Raw genomic sequence first — 17,469 nt, forward strand, 5'->3', positions numbered from 1 at the left:
CACCTGTTTACAACCATTACAGCCTGTCCTGAAAATTACATTTCATCATCATTAATAACACCGCAGGTCGTCTGTACTTCATCCCTTGTACATCTGCTCAGAACATATGCGGCCGGTCAGGAACCATCCATTATCAGCCGCCGCTGATGTATCAGTGGTAAACAGGAGACCATGAACATAGCAGAGCTCAATCTGTTCCTTAAAGGGGATGTAAGGCTAGTAAAAAAATAAGTGATAATAATAATAATAATCATTAATTAAAAAGTTTTTAAAAAGTCCCAGAATGTTTATAAAATAATCAGATTTGCTTAATCAATTCCTCGCTGTTCTCTACATCTCCGCTTGCTGTCTTTCAACAGGAAGCTTCTATGTTTACTTCCTGCGGATAAACACCGGTCCATGGTCATGTGATGTCACACAGGTGCAAGGCTCATTATATCCCTGGTCATGTGATGTCACACAGGTGCACGGCTCTTTAGCATCACACAGCTTTGATTAGACTTTTGGTAAGGGTCACGCTGCTCTTTCGTCGGAATGCAATTTTTTCTGGGATTACACTGCTTGCACAGGTATTTTAGAAATGCCTGCACTGGGATTTTGACGCACACAATCCCTTTTTGGCGCAGCTGAGTTGGCTTCCATGCGACACAATTTAGGGTGTGTGTCATCGGACGATCCGACAGATGTGGGCTGAGCGCGGGATATAGATTATATATATATATATATATATATATATATATATATATATATATATATATATATATATATATCCAAGAAAAAAATGAGACTGCACTCCAAGGTAAAATGTGAAAAAAAACGGATGGGAGCTTTATTAGCCCAAGTGCAACGTTTCAGACCCTGTTCAGGATCCTTTTTCAAGGCTTGGTGCTGCTGGACTTTTCAAATGATAATATATATATATATATATATATATATATATATATATATATATATATATATATATATATTGCACATACACACAGACAGTCTGGGACCAAAGAAAAGCATCCAGCTTCACCAGACGTCACAGGGGGCAGAGAGGTCTGTAAGTCGGTGTCCTTAAGTAGGGGACCGCCTGTATATATACTGGCAGCTCCAACTACAAATATATCCTTTCTCACCCTTTCCCCTGACTAGACATGTCCTAATGTATGTGCCATGAGATAAGCAGCTTTTCATGACAATTGGGTCCAGCGGCCGCATTTCCATCAGGTTTTCCGACATTTTCGGAGATCACACCGGAGATTGCGTGGCACGTGATTGCATTTTGTCGCAATCGCGCCAGCTTTCACGTGGCACAAATTGGGGGTGGGGGGTGGGGGGGCCACGGACGATCCGCCGGATTTGGACAACGCGCAGGATTTAACAAATCAATTTGTGTCGCATCCAATGCCCCGGGAAGAAGAAGGTGAACTTCGATAGACCTGATCGGGGAAGTGACACATGAAGGATATCGGGCGCACGACCTTCGTGAATCTTCATGAAGCAGATGGGCATTCTGGCGGAAAACGCACTTCGGGGATCGCGCAGGGACCAGGTAAGTAAATGTGCCCCAATATTGTTTTGTGACAGTGTCACAAAGGAAAATTACATTTTTCTATGTGTGCCCAAGAGGTTGTTTTATGAATTGCAGCCAGTCGAGGAGTTTAGTTAGCAGGTGGCAAGATTGTACTGTACTTTAGGCAATTTTAGGTGCCAAAAGTTTCCACTGAATCGAAAGATCTGGTACGTTCTGGTTTTCACAAATTCAACTCTGCTTCATCTCCACATCAAAGGAGAGAATATTGCTCTGAGCAGCACAAATGTAATGGCCTTTAATAACACAGGGCACATGGAAGCCCCATGTGTACTTTAATCAGAAGGAGGGTGACTTAAAGGCAAAGAACGGGCAGACAATTATGAGTCGTGGTTAGGAATAGTGCGGAGCGCTGACACGGTTATCAACCCACGGATAGATTTTTGCCCCAGACACAATATAATAGAATTGGATTTTGCTAGCAGGAGCCGCCATGTGCTTACCTCTTCCTCCAGCTGTCAGCTCCATCCTCATTGCTGTCAGTCTCGATAGCACTGTCTGAATATTTATGACCTACTGAATATAGAAGAGACGAGATTTCACTCTCGGGGCTGGAGGGAAGCAATAGGCTGAGGACCCGCTGCAGCATCCCCTCTGGTACCACGGATCGTTTAGTCAGATAAGCTGCCAATCGGATGTCCTGGAGAAGAATTAATGGCACGGTGTCAGGCAGCTGATGTCAGACACAATTAACTATCACTTATTTGTCAGGGAGGCAGGGGAGAGTAACATGGGAAAGAAATATACGGATAAATTCTGGTTAAGGGGGGGGGGGATAATGTGATTTATGAAGGGGAAAAAAAATGATCTGACAAGGTAATATTCGGTTATTTCAGATAGGAACATGATGGGGAATCTCGTGGGATCTTGTAATCCAATTGCATTGTGTAACAGGGAATATGAGGAGATTGCTGGGCAATAATCTAACAGAGGGAACGCTGAAGTAGTATCTTTCTGCGAAATACACGGCAGAAAGACCAGGCTGAGCTGCAGGTGACCAGTTAAAGGAAACCTACCACCACGATTCTATCTACTAAGGCAGATTCCTCTAATGTAGAGTAGTACACCTCTTTTTAGGGCTCATTCATTTGTGGCCCAGAGCTACATTTTAATTTCCCTAATATGCTAATTTTCTAAAGAGGCTACTGGGGCGTGGAGTAGCTGGAGCTGAGGCTGGTACACGGTGCTGCTACTCCACGGCCCAATGGCCTCTTGCGTTCCGCCTAACAATGCATCTTCAGCACGCAGCTACGAGGAGTTGCACGCACTCGTCTGCGAAGCTGGGTTCTGCGCATACGCAGAGAACAGGCTGACGGCTGCACAGTCTCGTCTCTGAAGACGTAGCTACTGCTCATGCGCAGAACACAACTCTGCAGGCGGAACACAAGAGGCAACTGGGGTTGGGAGTAGCCGTGCTGTGTAGCCTCAGCTCCTGCTACTCCACGCCCCAGTAGCCTATTTTTGCATATTAGGGAAATTAAAATGTATAAAAGTTCTGGGCCACGAACAAATTAGCCCTAAAAAGGGCTATACTACTCTACATAAATGGAACCTGCCACCGGATCTACCTTAGTAGATCCGTGGTGGTAGGTTTCCTTTAAAGGAATTTTGCAAAAGGTTTTAGAACTTGATGTTTGAAAAACAGAAAGTGAAGGACACTATAGGAAGGGTCATTACTTCACGCTGAACATGCTTGTCGTTACTCTGTAATGTCTTATTTTATTTGTATATGTTCCCCAGAATCTGTAAAGCGCTATGGAATATGATGCCGCTATATAAATAAAGATTATTATTATTATTGGGCAAAAAAAAGTTTCCTTATTAAAATATGGTGCTCGCTCAGGAATTTAACTCTTAAAATGGAGTGATCTAATCATAATAAAGGAGATCAACTACCAGGATGAAGGACTGTATGCAAATAAGCCTGAGGGGCTCCAGGAGCCTGGGAGGGTGTTTAGATCTTAAAGGGAACCTGTCACCAGAGACCTCAGTTTCACTAAAGGCGGGTTGTAGAAGCCCATTACCTGCATTGCAACTTGGCTTTAGTGAAAATGAGGTTCTGTTATCCGTGGCCTCCTTTATTCTAAAATCAAATCATGCTAATGAGCCAAAAGGGCTACTGGGGCGGTTCCCAGAGCCCCTCCATGCTGCAGAATCACTGACTGTTAGACTGTCTCCCCTTCCCCCCTCTGCTCCTGCTCAGCAATTCCTCTTCTGACTGCTACACAGGAAATTTCAGCATAGGGGAGAGGGAGAAGAAACAGCCTGTGGGGCTCTCGGAACCGCCACAGTAGCCCTTTAGGCTAATTAGCATATTTTTAAAAGTTGATTTTAGAAGGTAGAAGGCCATGAATAACAAATATAAGAAGACTATCACAGTCACGGTGCCTGGATCTATGAGTAATGTCGCTGGTTTATTATGATGAATTTTGATCGTAGATTTCCTTTAAAGGTAACTTCTAAAAACTATTTACATAAACAATAATGTTATTTTCTAGTTTTACAACAAAGTTGAATACAACATTCACCAATGCAGCCCAGATCCATGCGGTAGTTTGGTAAAACCCTTGTATAAGGTACCTGATTGTGAAGCCTCAGCAGTGCGTCCATCTGCGCCCGCTCCTCCTGGTGCTCCCCTTGGGCGTCCTCCATCTCGTCCCTATGTATTCTGTAACAAATATACACATAACAGTATTATCTAGTGTCCAATGATGTGACCCATGGGGGTGGGGGTGGGGGCAGTGACTTACCTTTCTCTACAGAGATTGAGTACCCTCTTCCTCTTGTTCAAGGCTTTGCGAAGAGTTGCCGATACTGGTAATCCATCGCCTTCACCGGTAATATCAACCGTGACATGTGATGAACCATCATCCAGACCCTTACTTGCTGATGCCTCATGTTTACCCCATGTGTCCATGTTCTTCTCTAGTTCTCTTATTTCCTATATGAAGAAATAATCAGTTCCTGTGTGCGGTGTAAACTGCTGTTATGAAGGAACATGCTAAATTTTGGGCATCGGTGTAAGTTACCGGGCACAGGTAAGTATATAAAGAATGGATCCTAAAGATATGGAAAGCATAAAAGAACAACTTAACTTTATAAATGATTTCATAACATGGTAAAACCTCTACTTTGAAAATACTGCACCCTTATCCAGAACAGAGATCTGTGAGAGATTTCCAGTTCTACCGTGAACGTATCGGTCATCTACTTTTAGAAGACCACACCCTAAGGCTACATTCACACGATGTATGCCCGCCGTACCGTAGTACGGCGGGCATACATTGGCGCTGCGGATAGGAGCAGGGGATGAGCGCTGATCACCCCCGCCCCTCTCCATAGGCAGATACAGCGCACGGCACTGTATCATGGGAAAAGATAGGACATGTCCTATCTTTTCCCGTGCTACGGAGCGGTACGATCCCGTACAGGGCCGTGAGCCCATAGGAGTGTATGGGGGACGTACATCGGCCGTATGTACGCCGGCCGTATATACGTCCCCCATACATGTGTGTGAATGTAGCCTTATCCGGAGCAGAGATCTGTGAGATTTCCAGTTACACTGTGAATGTATCGGTCATATAATTTTTGAAGACCACCTGCTAGAAGTCCAGAATTCAGTGCTGAAAGTCTCAAAATGGGTGGGGCTTGAAAAATATGCGTAAAAAGGAATTTGCAGACCGTTGACAGGTGTTACTATGTTGGTTATGGCAGGGCTTAAACTAACCAATCAAAGAGGACTGAAAATGTTGGAAAATATGGCTTCAAATAGTTCATCCATCAGATATACTGATAGAAGACTCCTATAATGTAGAAGTCTATGCATTGCAACGTTTTCTTTTTTTAAAGTGTTTTTTTAATGGACATTTACCATCAGGATGAAAGACTGTATGCAAATGAGCCTGAGGGGCTCCAAGCCTCTTTTAAGACCTATGGAGCCTGGAGCCCATCAGGCTTATTTGCATACAGTCTTTCATCCTGATGGTAGATGCCCTTTAACTCCTGAAATGGGCGATTCTGCAGGAAAATGAATTTGACAAAATATGCTAATGAGTCGGAGGTGCTCAGGCTTCCATCACCTGAGAGCCTCATGGCCCTGGTGGCTGATAATATATTCACGCCAGGGGCATTGGTAGGTCAAAAGATCCAGGGCTCGTGCCCCATATCTTTTGGCTAGAGCCCTGGATCTCCCCGAGTTAGCAGGACATCTGCCCCTCTTTTATCACGATCCGTGTCCTCAGGCTACAAAATAAGGCAGAGACTCTGATCCTTCCCTGACAGGCAGGGCAGACAGCTATTTTTATTGGCTGCCTTGCTGTGATCACGTGATACCCCAGTGGTCAGCACTATTCTCTTGCAGCTCTGTAATCCTGTGAGCAAAAATCAGACTAAGGGCAACATCTACATGGAATTTGTATGTTTCCCCCAGGTTTATCTGTGTTTTTGCTGGATACTTCAGTTTCTTCTAATACAAGTTTATTAGTAATTCAGATTGTCAGCCCCAATGGGAACAAGATAAAAACCTCTGTACAGTTCTACAGAATACGTTGGCATTAAAAAAGTTGTAAAATATTAGTACAGGCAGTCCCCTACTTAAGAGCACCTGACTTACAGACGACCCCTAGTTACAAACGGACCTCTGGATGTTGGTAATTTACTGTACTTTAGCCTTAGGCTACAATAATCAGCTATAACAGTTATCACAGGTGTCTGTAATGAAGCTTTATTGTTACTCCTGGTTCTTATGACAACCCAACATTTTTAAAATCCAATTATCACAGAGGCCAAAAAATTCTGTCTGGAGTTACAATTATAAAATATACGGTTCTGACTTACATGCAAATTCAACTTAAGAACAAACCTACAGAATCTATCTTGTATGTAACCCGGGGCCTGCCTGTACAATGTTTCCATCCATTTCCAAAAAAATGGAAAATTCTCATAAATTGAAAACCTTCACCCTGGGAGAATACCTGATCCCTCAGTCTCTATATAAATGATGAAGAAGAGACAGAAGATGGGAAGCGGATATTGTACATCTCCAGTGACAGAGGAGACATAACAGAGACAGACAGGTCCTGACACTAGCGATAGAAGTCTTCACAGAAGACGCATATCATTTGTTGTGTCATATCAATCACTTCTCATATAACGCAAGTCATAATCCCGCACTCTTCTCATGCAGAACCAGACGTCCCATTCCCTCCCTGTCTGGAGATATTTTCAATGTGAAATTGCAGGTCTCAGAGAGTGTGACGTCTCCTGCTGCGCAGTACAAGGGGCTCCTCTAAACAACATGGACATTTGTGATTGAAAAAAAATATAACTTCACTGAGTTGAGGTTGGACTTGGTCACCACTGCTGGAAGGTTAGGCATGTGCCATGACTGGTGGGTATCAGACGGTCTGAGAGGCCACATCTTGCCCTGTATTAAACAAATCAGGACTCCAAGCCACCACATTTAGCCTCATGTTCGAGGGTTTTAACATCAACTGCACTTTTTTTTTTACAGCACATTGTAGAGCGGTATTATTAACAACACTCTGTATAGCAGTATTATTAACACCACACTGTATAGCAGTATTATTTACAGCACATTGTATAGCAGTATTACTTGTAGCACATAGTATGGCATTATTATTTACAGTATACTGTATAGCAGTATATATATATTAATGCTGCTATACAATGTGCTGTAAATAACACTGCCATACAGTATGATGTAAATAACACAGCCATACCATGTGCTGCAAATAATACTTCTATACAATGTGCTGTAAATAATAGCTCTGAATAGTGTGTTGTTAATACTGCTATACACTGTGCTGTAAATAACACTGCCATACCATGTGCTGCAAATAATACTGCTATACACTGTGCTGTAAATAACACTGCCATACCATGTGCTGCAAATAATACTTCTATACAATGTGCTGTAAATAATACCGCTCCACTGCTATACATTGTGCTGTAAATAATACCGCTATACAATGTGCTGTAAGTATTACCGCTGTATAGTGTGTTGTTAATAGTGCTATACAATGTGCTGTAAATAACATTGCTATACAGTGTCCTGTAAATAATACCGTTATACAATTTACAGACTATAGGGTATAGTAATTGGTTATAGAAAAATACATTGGAAGTCCAAAAAGAAAAGAAATAAACCAGATACCATCTGACGTCTACCATACCTTGATAAGTTATATTGATGCAATAGAAGGTGGTTCCCACCTCACCCCAATCACTTCTCCACTGAATGATTGAGTATTGGTGCCATATAATGTTTTACTGGAGCTGCAGCTTATTTTTGGGGGACCTTTTATGTTGATAACTTCATCACATCCAGATCCCCCATACCTTTGCATTAACTTGATCACCATTAACTTCACCATTGAACTCAATGGAGCATGCTTTAAGAGTTGAGTCCTGGGACAAACCTCCCGCAGACCCAAGAACCTACAACTGTCCTGCCTGATCTATGGATAGCTTGGAGGTATGCTGAGACAGATGCCATTGTCATAAAGTAAGGACTTGACTAAAAACTCTGCCACCAGGTGACATCCGCACAGGTAACGTCCCTCGCCCCTCACCTGGTTGAGTGTCTGTAGAAGTTGTTCATATTCGGCAGTGATACAAGCTCTGCTCTTCTCTTCCAGTAACACAGACTGCAGCTCCAGGATTGCCGCGTGGATTTCCAGGCTCTTAGCCTTGTGGTGAACAGCCTGGAACTGCAAATAAGTGATATATTCCCCGAGTTTATATTCTCTCGCCTTCAACTGATGTACTCGTTGTAGTAGTAACTCAGCTCGGGCCTAGGAGAGATGTATAGGTTCCACATTACAAACATTTACTTTAAGAATCAAAATTATTATTAACACATAATAAAGTTTCATGTAACTCTTTATATTTTGTGACCAAATAAAAAAATAGCACTTTTTTTTGTCTCCAGCTACTAGGAATCTTCATGGGAAAAGACAACAAAAAAATTCTGTGTAGTGACCTTATGGGGCAGATTTACTTACCCGGTCCAGTCGCGATCCAGCGGCGCGTTCTTAGTGGAGGATTCGGGTCTTCCGGCGATTCACTGAGGTAGTGCGCCCGATGTCCACTAGGTGTCGCTGCTGCGCTGAAGTCCGTTGAAGTTCACCGTCCTACCCTGGGTGCAGGTAAGCGCGTGTCAAGCGACACTTTTTCTTTTTTAAAATACGGCAGTTTTTCTGAATCCGTCGGGTTTTCTTACGGCCACGCCCCCAATTTCCGTTGCGTGCATGCCAGCGCCGATGCGCCACAATCCGATCACGTGCGCCAAATTCCTGGGGCAATTCAGGGAAAATCGGCGCAAAACGGAAATATTCGGGTAACGCAATGGAAAAACGCGATTCAGGCCCTTAGGAAATGACCCCCATTATTTGCTATTTTCTTATGTGTTTGTACTATGTGCGGTGCTACAGACAGACACCCTTATTTGATGTACTTTGATGTACTGTAATAATGTACTTTCAACCTGTATCACTTTTTTTTTTTTTTTTTGGAAAAAACCTTAAAAAAAAAAAGACAATAAGAACATTGTGAAACAAAGTCAGTGTAGTCTGATCCTGCAGTCACATTCCTATTTTATCCCCTTGGTATCTGAAAAAATTTAAGTAGCTCTGTACATGGAATGTAATATCACTACGGAACTTCCTGATATCAAATTTATTTAGATAGGGATCTTCACTCTAGCCACACCTCAACCTCAGTCTACCCCAATTTTCCATCCTATGTGAAGGTGAAACCAATTTTACTCATAACCATAACCAACCATAACCATCTCATTTACCCCTATCTTCTTTACTCATGGCTGGATTCCTAGGATTCATAGAGTGAGAAACTTTTCAGGACAAAATTGTGATGTGGTTTCAGGAGTAATTAGAGAATTTATTCAATTTCGAGCTAATTTAAACATCTGTATTTAAGCTCCTACTGCAATGGGTCTCACAACTAGGTATAAATTATAGGGTAAGTAGTAAGGATGAGAGGAACGGATGAAGCTCAGTTACCCCCACAGGTCAACTTTTCACCAGTAATCGTCAAGTACAGGTATGGGGGTTTGTTGGGTCTTGCTCAACGCTAGTGGTTAGTTATGGATAATCCTTAGATTTAGGATTAGATTAGCTCCTTACAATAAATTAGTCTTAATATGATTGATGGAAACTAGGGGAAAGTAACCAGATATGAAACTACTGAACATTTTATATGATTGCGAGTGAACTATCCCAAAATAAAAGCACATGCTATTAAGAACATAACTGCCAGATACCTAATAGCATGGGGGGAACAAAACATATATTATTTACAGATCAGCAATGTAGAAACACCACAACCACTTCTTATCGAGGTAAAAATCACCCATGAGACTCCTCAGTAGGCCGAGGTAAGCAAGGAAAGCACTAGCAGGAAAACATTGGATTAAGCCCATCAGAGGAGTTACAACAAGACAAATGGAGCAAGACATCAGGGATTTTTTGTTTGTTTTTTTATAATATATATACCGTATTTTCCGGACTATAAGGCGCACTTAAAAGCATTGGATTTCCGTGGAAATCCAAAGTGCGCCTTATAGTCCGGTGCGCCCTATGTATGGCGCTGGGCACAGGGCAGCGGACCATACTTACATAGGTCCCCGCTACCGGAGATCTCCAGCGGGAGATCTGCTGTCTCCGGTAGCGGGGACCTATGTAAGTATGGTCCGCTGCCCTCCTCCACCTCCCCCTCACCTTCCCCGCTCACCTTCCCCGCGTTCCCCGTCGCGTCTCGGCGTCGCGTCTCGTCGCCGCGTCCCGTCGGGTCTCCGCCACGCCCCCGGACCTCCGCCACGCCCCCGGCCGCCGGACCCCGCGCCTTATAGTCCGATGCGCCTTATATATGTAATTATTACATATATAAGGCGCATCGGACTAATGCGCCTTATAGTCCGGTGCGCCCTATAGGGCAAAAAATACGGTATATATATATACATACACATACATACATACATATATATATATATATATATATATATATATATATATATATATGTAAAATCAAATTGCTGGGGATTTACTAAAGGTGGTTTCATAACTCTCCTACTACAGCTCCTCCTATTCCTCAGAACTCAGAAGTGTAAACAAAGAATCACAAAAAGTCTGCACGAAGTGCACAAGTAAGTAGCAGAATTGCTGAATCACTTGATGAATATTCAGGGTTTATCCACTAGGCAGCAGTAAAGGCACATGGGAAAATTATGTAAAATAGCAGTGACCCTACATACAATACGATTCTGCTTCAAAACTTACAGAGGTTTTCCCTAATATTTTGGAATGCTTTCCAACCATAGCCAACACATTGGTATTGCTACATATTTTAGGCTATTTCTCCACAAATTCATCTAGTCTTAGCACCAGAAAATGGAGCAGTGCTGCCCAAAGGTCTTAGTTGGGGGTAGTCCAAGTGTAGGACTGAAATCCCCAACAAGAAGTTGGCCTGCTGCTGTCCTGTGCATGTACACAGCTTCCTCTCACTCTCACTACTCAAGGCCGTCCTCATGCCATAGCCCATTTTCTCTCTATTTTCACTGTCCGTCCTCACTAAAAGAGACTGGGAGAGGAAGCAGGATGAGTCATAATCCTCCTGCTACAGCTCCTCCTATTCATCAGTGCTCAGACATGTAAACAAAGAATCACAGAAAGTCTGCACACAACACAAAAGTAAGTAGCAGTTATGCTAAATAACTTGATGAATATTCAGGGTTTATCCACTAGGCAGCACTAAAGGCACATGGGAAAAATATGTAAAATAGAAGCCAAGAGGGACCCCACATACAATTGTGAGGTTTTCCCTTACATTTTTGGAATGCTTTCCAACTGTAGCCAACATTTTATTGTTATTAAAAAAAAAAAAAAACAATGTTAGTGCTCTAGTGATCGCGTGCACAAGAGTGTAGCGTGGTCTCCCACAGGATCCAGTATAGAGAAGTGAACATCGTGACAGGAGGAATTAATGAGGAAATTTCTTCAATCTCCGATCTATAAGGAACTGGGTGAGACCGTTCTGTGGAACTCTCAATTTTAACATTTTATTGTTTTTTTTTGTGTGTGTTTTTCTGGCTAATTTGGGAGTGTGCCAAGTTAGCAGCTCCACCAGTATTTGCCTCCCTTTTTCCGGACACTGCAACACAAATTTTTTCTACATTGGTATTGTTACACATTTTTGGCTATTTCTTCACAAATTCACCCTGTCTTAGCACCAGAATAAGATGGAGCTGTGCTGCCCAAAAGAAGGTCTTAGTTGGGGGTAGTCCAAGGGTAGGACTGAAATCCCCAACAAGAAGTTGGTAAATAAGCTTTCAGGACCCATGTGCCCACCCACTACTACTCTACTACTACTACTACTACTACTACTACACTGATCATCTATATTGTAAGGATTCTCCCATTCTACATGTGTCTCCGTACAGACATCTGTATCATTAGCTGCCCCTTCTGGGGTTCTAGTCTTTATTTAAGCAACGAAATGGAAAAATTATGTGTCTGAGTGGGGATGGAGTTTCCATTTTATTATTTTTAGCTCTAAAGAAGAAGATTGCATTATACCAAGCGCTTTCTGACTGTGCGCTATCCCCATCTACAGCGGAGGCCACAACCAATGACTCCCAGGGGTAATGGTTCCCGCACACCATTAAATAGGTTGTATTTCTTCAACCAAGTCGTATTTTCTTAGAACTCGGAGGAACAAATCAAAAGCAAACATTCATGTAACGGGATAAGTCTTCAGCGTCTGATCTGGTCACATCTCATTTTCGTTACCTGCTTAATCTTGTCATCTGCAATTTGTGCTTCATAAATCAGGACTTTATCCTCCAAGGATTTCTTCACCATCTCCGCCGCTCTGTCCTGAGGACGTTTTGTCGTCTTTGCACCAAACTGTAAAGAAATAGAACAATTGCAGAGGAGCTTATTCCACGGACAAGAAAGCGGGTCATGGAAATACTACATATCGCAGCCTAATGGGAGGGGGAAAGGGGGGCAGCTGGACTGAAATCACCTTGCGAAGGAAAAATAAGCCTGGAGCGTTCTTCGAAAATGATCTGCAGAAAGGGAAATCAACGTTTCATTGCTAAGTAACCTTCCGAGCGAGAGAAGAAGATGTAATGTAACTTCTCGGAAGACTTAGTCACCCAAATCCTGGTGCAAAGAATCAGATTTAAAGGGGTGATCAATATAAAATTAGTCGGGTCCTACACACGGAGTGCCAAGACCAATGAGCTGCCTCCAGACTTTTTGATATTGATGATATTGGTGACCATATGTAGCAAGGAGCAGTTTAATGGAAGACAAATTTTGTACATCACTGCAGAATATGTATGTGCCATATGGACTGGAAAAATGTACATTTCATTAATACAATTACAACAGCTCTCAGACTCATTTATTCAAAGCCAAAGGCGCTGGGGCAAACATGTATTTCCTAGCATATTCAAGTAATTATTGCCACAAATTTTGACACCCAAATTCTAATTAGGCAATGTATTGTCACAGAGCAGGTAGTTCTAGAGTGTATGATCCAGCCCAGGACCACCCACATGGAAGGTATAATTAGCATACTGAAGGCAAAAGAAAAAAATGTGCCAAAATCAATGAAGTGATATCTATACGATAATGCAAAGAACTTGAGATGGGGAAGTGATTAGAGGCCCTTAAAACAGCATGGTGATTAATGGTTAGCATTACAGCCTTTCAGCGCTGGGGACCTGGGTTCAAGTCCCAGGGTCAACATCTGCAAAAAGTTTATATGTTCTCTTGGTGTTTACGTGAATTTCCGATGGGTCCTCTGGTTTCCTCCCACACTCCAAAACATACTGATAGGTTGATTAGATTGTGGGCCCCATTGGGGACAGGGACCGATTTGGCAAGTTCTGTGCAGCGCTGCCTAATCTGTGTGCACTATATAAAATAAAGGATTATTATTAAAACAGAAGTTTTGACCATACAAAGCTGCAGACTATCTTAGATATTGGCCCTAGAGATATGTGTGTGTATGTGGTGTCAGTAGCAGCAAGACTGTGATCAATGCGCTTATATTCCAAGATTGTAGCTGGATATGGAGCACTGGTGGGATCTCCTAACTCTTCTGTGTTCCTTGATCTCAACATTCAAACTGCTCGATAGCCCATCCCTTCTGCGCTAACCGGAAAAGGACACTGCTGAGCAAACAGGAGGGGCTGTGGAGCGGTTTAGTGAAGAGATCTTAAACACCAGTAACCAGAGTGATCAAAGTCCAGCTACAATCCTGGAATATAAATGCACAATCCTGATGCTACTATCATCACACACAAAGGCAAAGTTACACTGACCTTCAGGACAAGAACCTAAGGCCCCTTATACACTAGCGAGTTTGATGCATCAGGTGTGCCGACAACCGGAACTGAACTGACATGATGGGGCAGATTTACTTACCCGGTCCAGACGCGATCCAGCGGCGCGTTCTCAGAGGAGGATTTGGGTTCTGCCGGGATTCACTAAGGTAGTGCGCCCAATGTCCACCAGGTGTCGCTGCTGCGCTGAAGTCCGTCGGAGTTCACTGAAGTTCACGATCCTATTCCTGGTGCAGGTAAGTACGTGTCAAGCGACACATTTTTAAAAAAAAATATACGGCGGTTTTTCCGAATCCGTCAGGTTTTCCAACTGCCACGCCCCCCCCGATTTCCGTCACATGCATGCCGGCGCCGATGCGCCACAATCCGATCGCGTGCGGCAAGAACCCGGGGCAATTCGCCGCAAATTGGTAATTTTTGGGAAACCCGACTAAAAAGCACGATTCGTGCCCTTAGTAAATGACTCCCGATGAGTTCAGTTCCGGCTGTCCAGCGTTCAGGCTGGCACACGCTGCGAGTGTAAGGTGTGTAAGGGACCTTACACTCTTATATGAGACAATTAATGATATAAGGATATATATTCAAGCCTCTCCTGACATCCCCTGTGCACAATATAACTTATTTTTAGCCGATTCTACCTCTATGATCTTAGTATAAATTATACACTCTAGGAGGGCTCATGCGTTCCAGTAATTAATGTATAGCCATACAAAAGCCCCTGTGACTGCAGTCAATACTGCGGCAGATAATAAAGAGAAATGGATAATGAAACCAGACACAAAAGCAGCAGCGATGTCACTGTATGAATAGCGCCCGAACAATACGCAGCCAAGTGCCATTGATTGGGGGCTCCCACTACCAAACCCTCCTCCGAAAACCACATCTGATGTGCAATTAGCAAATGAGAAAACAAACGAAATGTCAGCGGATGCGACACAGGGACGGAAGATTACACCAAGAGGCTCCCGGCATCGCTACATAATCACATTCTTCCTGCCTCTCCAATATCTCAATAAAAAAAAATGTAAACCCGACAGCCCGTGGGACCTGGATAAAGGGCAGGAAGATGTTTTATCAAAGTCAGGCAATAACAGGTCCACGGGCTACCGGGATAGAAAACGCAATGCACTGTAATTCATTTACAAGAAGGAAAACCCAATTACAAAAGAAAACCTTTCGGGAAATGTAAATGAAAGTTGAATATTTTGCTTCTGATTAAGAATACAATGATATGTGTAACCAGAGGAGGCAGATGATGCATGACAATTGCCTACAAGCAGAAAGCGTGGGGTGAAGTGGCCCCGGTGTAGTCACAGGCCCTACAGTGCAGATAATGTCATTGCAAGGTTTTTGGTACTTAACATTGTTTCCCCCTTAAAGAGTAACAAAACCTTACAAGCAATATTTTGCTTTCTTTCAGAAATTAATAGAAAAGATGATAATAGTAAACTATTTTATTTTACTATATTACTAGAACAGCTTCTCTTTGTCTTGTTTCTGCTATTTCTCCTGTAGTGAGCATTGTATCTAAAAACCTTATGAACTCCACTTCAGACAGATAAGGAGGCTAATTATTCACTCTTTTCATACCCAGAGAATATTTTCCTTGGAAATACATCCCTCCAAATTGCTTAGAATATCCAGGGACTGTCAACAGTTAAGTCATTAGACACTTTATCAGTGTCAGCGTTGATGTTTGAGTGGGATAAGGTAAGTTTCCTTACTTCAGATCTGTTCTACAACATGGGACAGGTCAACTAGGTGAGCATTAGCACATAGGAAAGTCATCTCTCTGGCAACCAGCCCTAGGATACCAGCCAGAGTGGGCTCCAGGTTTCAGTAGGCCCCTGGGCGACAGAGCCTCAGTAGGCCCCTTTGCAGTGAACTCACGTGGCGGCATTAAAAATTCAGAAACAAAAATCAGTCTCCTGTTTCCAAAAATATTCCCTAGCTCATCGTATCAATCAGACCACCATGATTATTTTATATACAGCTCTCTCATACCCATGGATTCCTTATGTACAGCCTTATGTTGGCCCCCCCAGAAGCTCTGGGCCCAGGCACTTTCCCAGGTATGCCGAGTGCTGGCACCGGCCCTGGTACCAACAGATGACATTTCTTACAGTTCAATGTGCTTGGAAAGAAGGAAAAAGTACTGTAATCTGGTACCTTTCTGAGCTGCAATCCGTCTTGCTCTAGGAATACGGATTCAGCAGGAATTTCAAAATTAAATTCGGTTTAGGAAAGGCGTAAGGATAAGTAGAGAAAGAAGCATTTTCTCTGATAAGATATACATCAGATAAGTATAAGTTTGTCAAGTAAAGGTTAATGACTACATAAACCTTCTATAAAAACAACAAAACACTAAAAATTCCAAAATTCCACTCAATGCGTGAACCTCACAATTCCCAATAACTCACCTTTCTATCACTTTCTTGTAGACGTTGGTCCACTTTTTGCAGCTCTACATTTCTCCAGTCACTCTGGTACTTGTGGAGGAGCATTCGGCCTTGAATTTTCGGAAGAGCTAAGGTAATATCCATCTGAGAAAAGCCACAATGGAACTCGAGTTTTGTCTTTTGCACCTCATCCTCGGACACACACAGATGTAACAGGAGCGCCTTCCTGTAGGAGTACAACATCACACGCATGAGCACTACAACACCTTGATGGAAATAGCTATAAGCAGGTTGTTGGGTTTGGTGTAGGTTTAAGTCTCCTATTGAAGTCTATGAAAATGTTGTGTTATGATAGGACACAGCTGACTACAATTTTTAGGTCCAAAATGCCCAGCTTAACCCCTAACAGTTCTTTGCAATATTTAATTTAGGACCCACAGATATTCAGGTCCAATAATAGTTTGTTTTTCAAAAAAGTGGTCCTCTAAAAATACTGTCAGAATAATGGACACAGGTTTCATTTTCATTTCAGAAAGAAACAGGAAAATAACATTTGAGATACCCCAATAAGTAATGAGGGAGGGGTTTATCTTTTAGGCTATGTCCAGAAAATGGGTGCCATCTGCAAATCTCCCATAATGAATAGAGAGCAACTTTTTTCAATGGGAATCAGAGGAGACCAGAAATGACTTGATGTGTTGTCCATGGTGCTGAATACAGAGCTGAGGTCTCCATATCCAATCCTTATGAACCCACAGGAGAATCTTAGTATTAATAGCATTTGGACCATCAGAGATATTGTAAATCTGATTGTGGCAATCAATTTTTGAGACAATTCTAGGCTTCTTTGATATGCTACATGACCCCCTTTCCCTTAGAAAAACTTGATCCAATATGGCGGCTTTGTAATAAAAGAGTTTCCAAGGACTTTCGACCACGTATAGTTTTCACAGAACGTTTCCATACTCCTTCTGAAGGCAAGTAGAATGAAGATTGATACATAAAAATAAAAAAGGCCCTACCTTCTACAATAACTTTCTTATCTGTTAATACTATATGGCAGTGATGGTGAACCTTTTAGATACTGAGTGCCCAAACTA

At 42.6% G+C, this 17,469-nt stretch overlaps 1 protein-coding gene across 1 annotated transcript in view; it reads right to left on the bottom strand.

The window, feature by feature from the left end:
- Positions 1-17,469, bottom strand: part of EVC2 (EvC ciliary complex subunit 2) — a 71,657-nt gene that overhangs the window by 7,331 nt on the left and 46,857 nt on the right. The window contains exons 15-20 of the mRNA XM_072126097.1: positions 16,391-16,595; positions 12,403-12,519; positions 8,170-8,391; positions 4,327-4,517; positions 4,157-4,244; positions 2,020-2,216 (exon numbers count right to left, since the gene is read on the bottom strand). Coding sequence (XP_071982198.1) covers positions 2,020-2,216; positions 4,157-4,244; positions 4,327-4,517; positions 8,170-8,391; positions 12,403-12,519; positions 16,391-16,595 — 1,020 coding nt within the window. The remainder of the gene's footprint in view (positions 1-2,019; positions 2,217-4,156; positions 4,245-4,326; positions 4,518-8,169; positions 8,392-12,402; positions 12,520-16,390; positions 16,596-17,469) is intronic.

This window comes from Engystomops pustulosus, chromosome 1 (genome assembly GCF_040894005.1).
Source record: "Engystomops pustulosus chromosome 1, aEngPut4.maternal, whole genome shotgun sequence".
Lineage (NCBI taxonomy): Eukaryota > Metazoa > Chordata > Amphibia > Anura > Leptodactylidae > Engystomops > Engystomops pustulosus.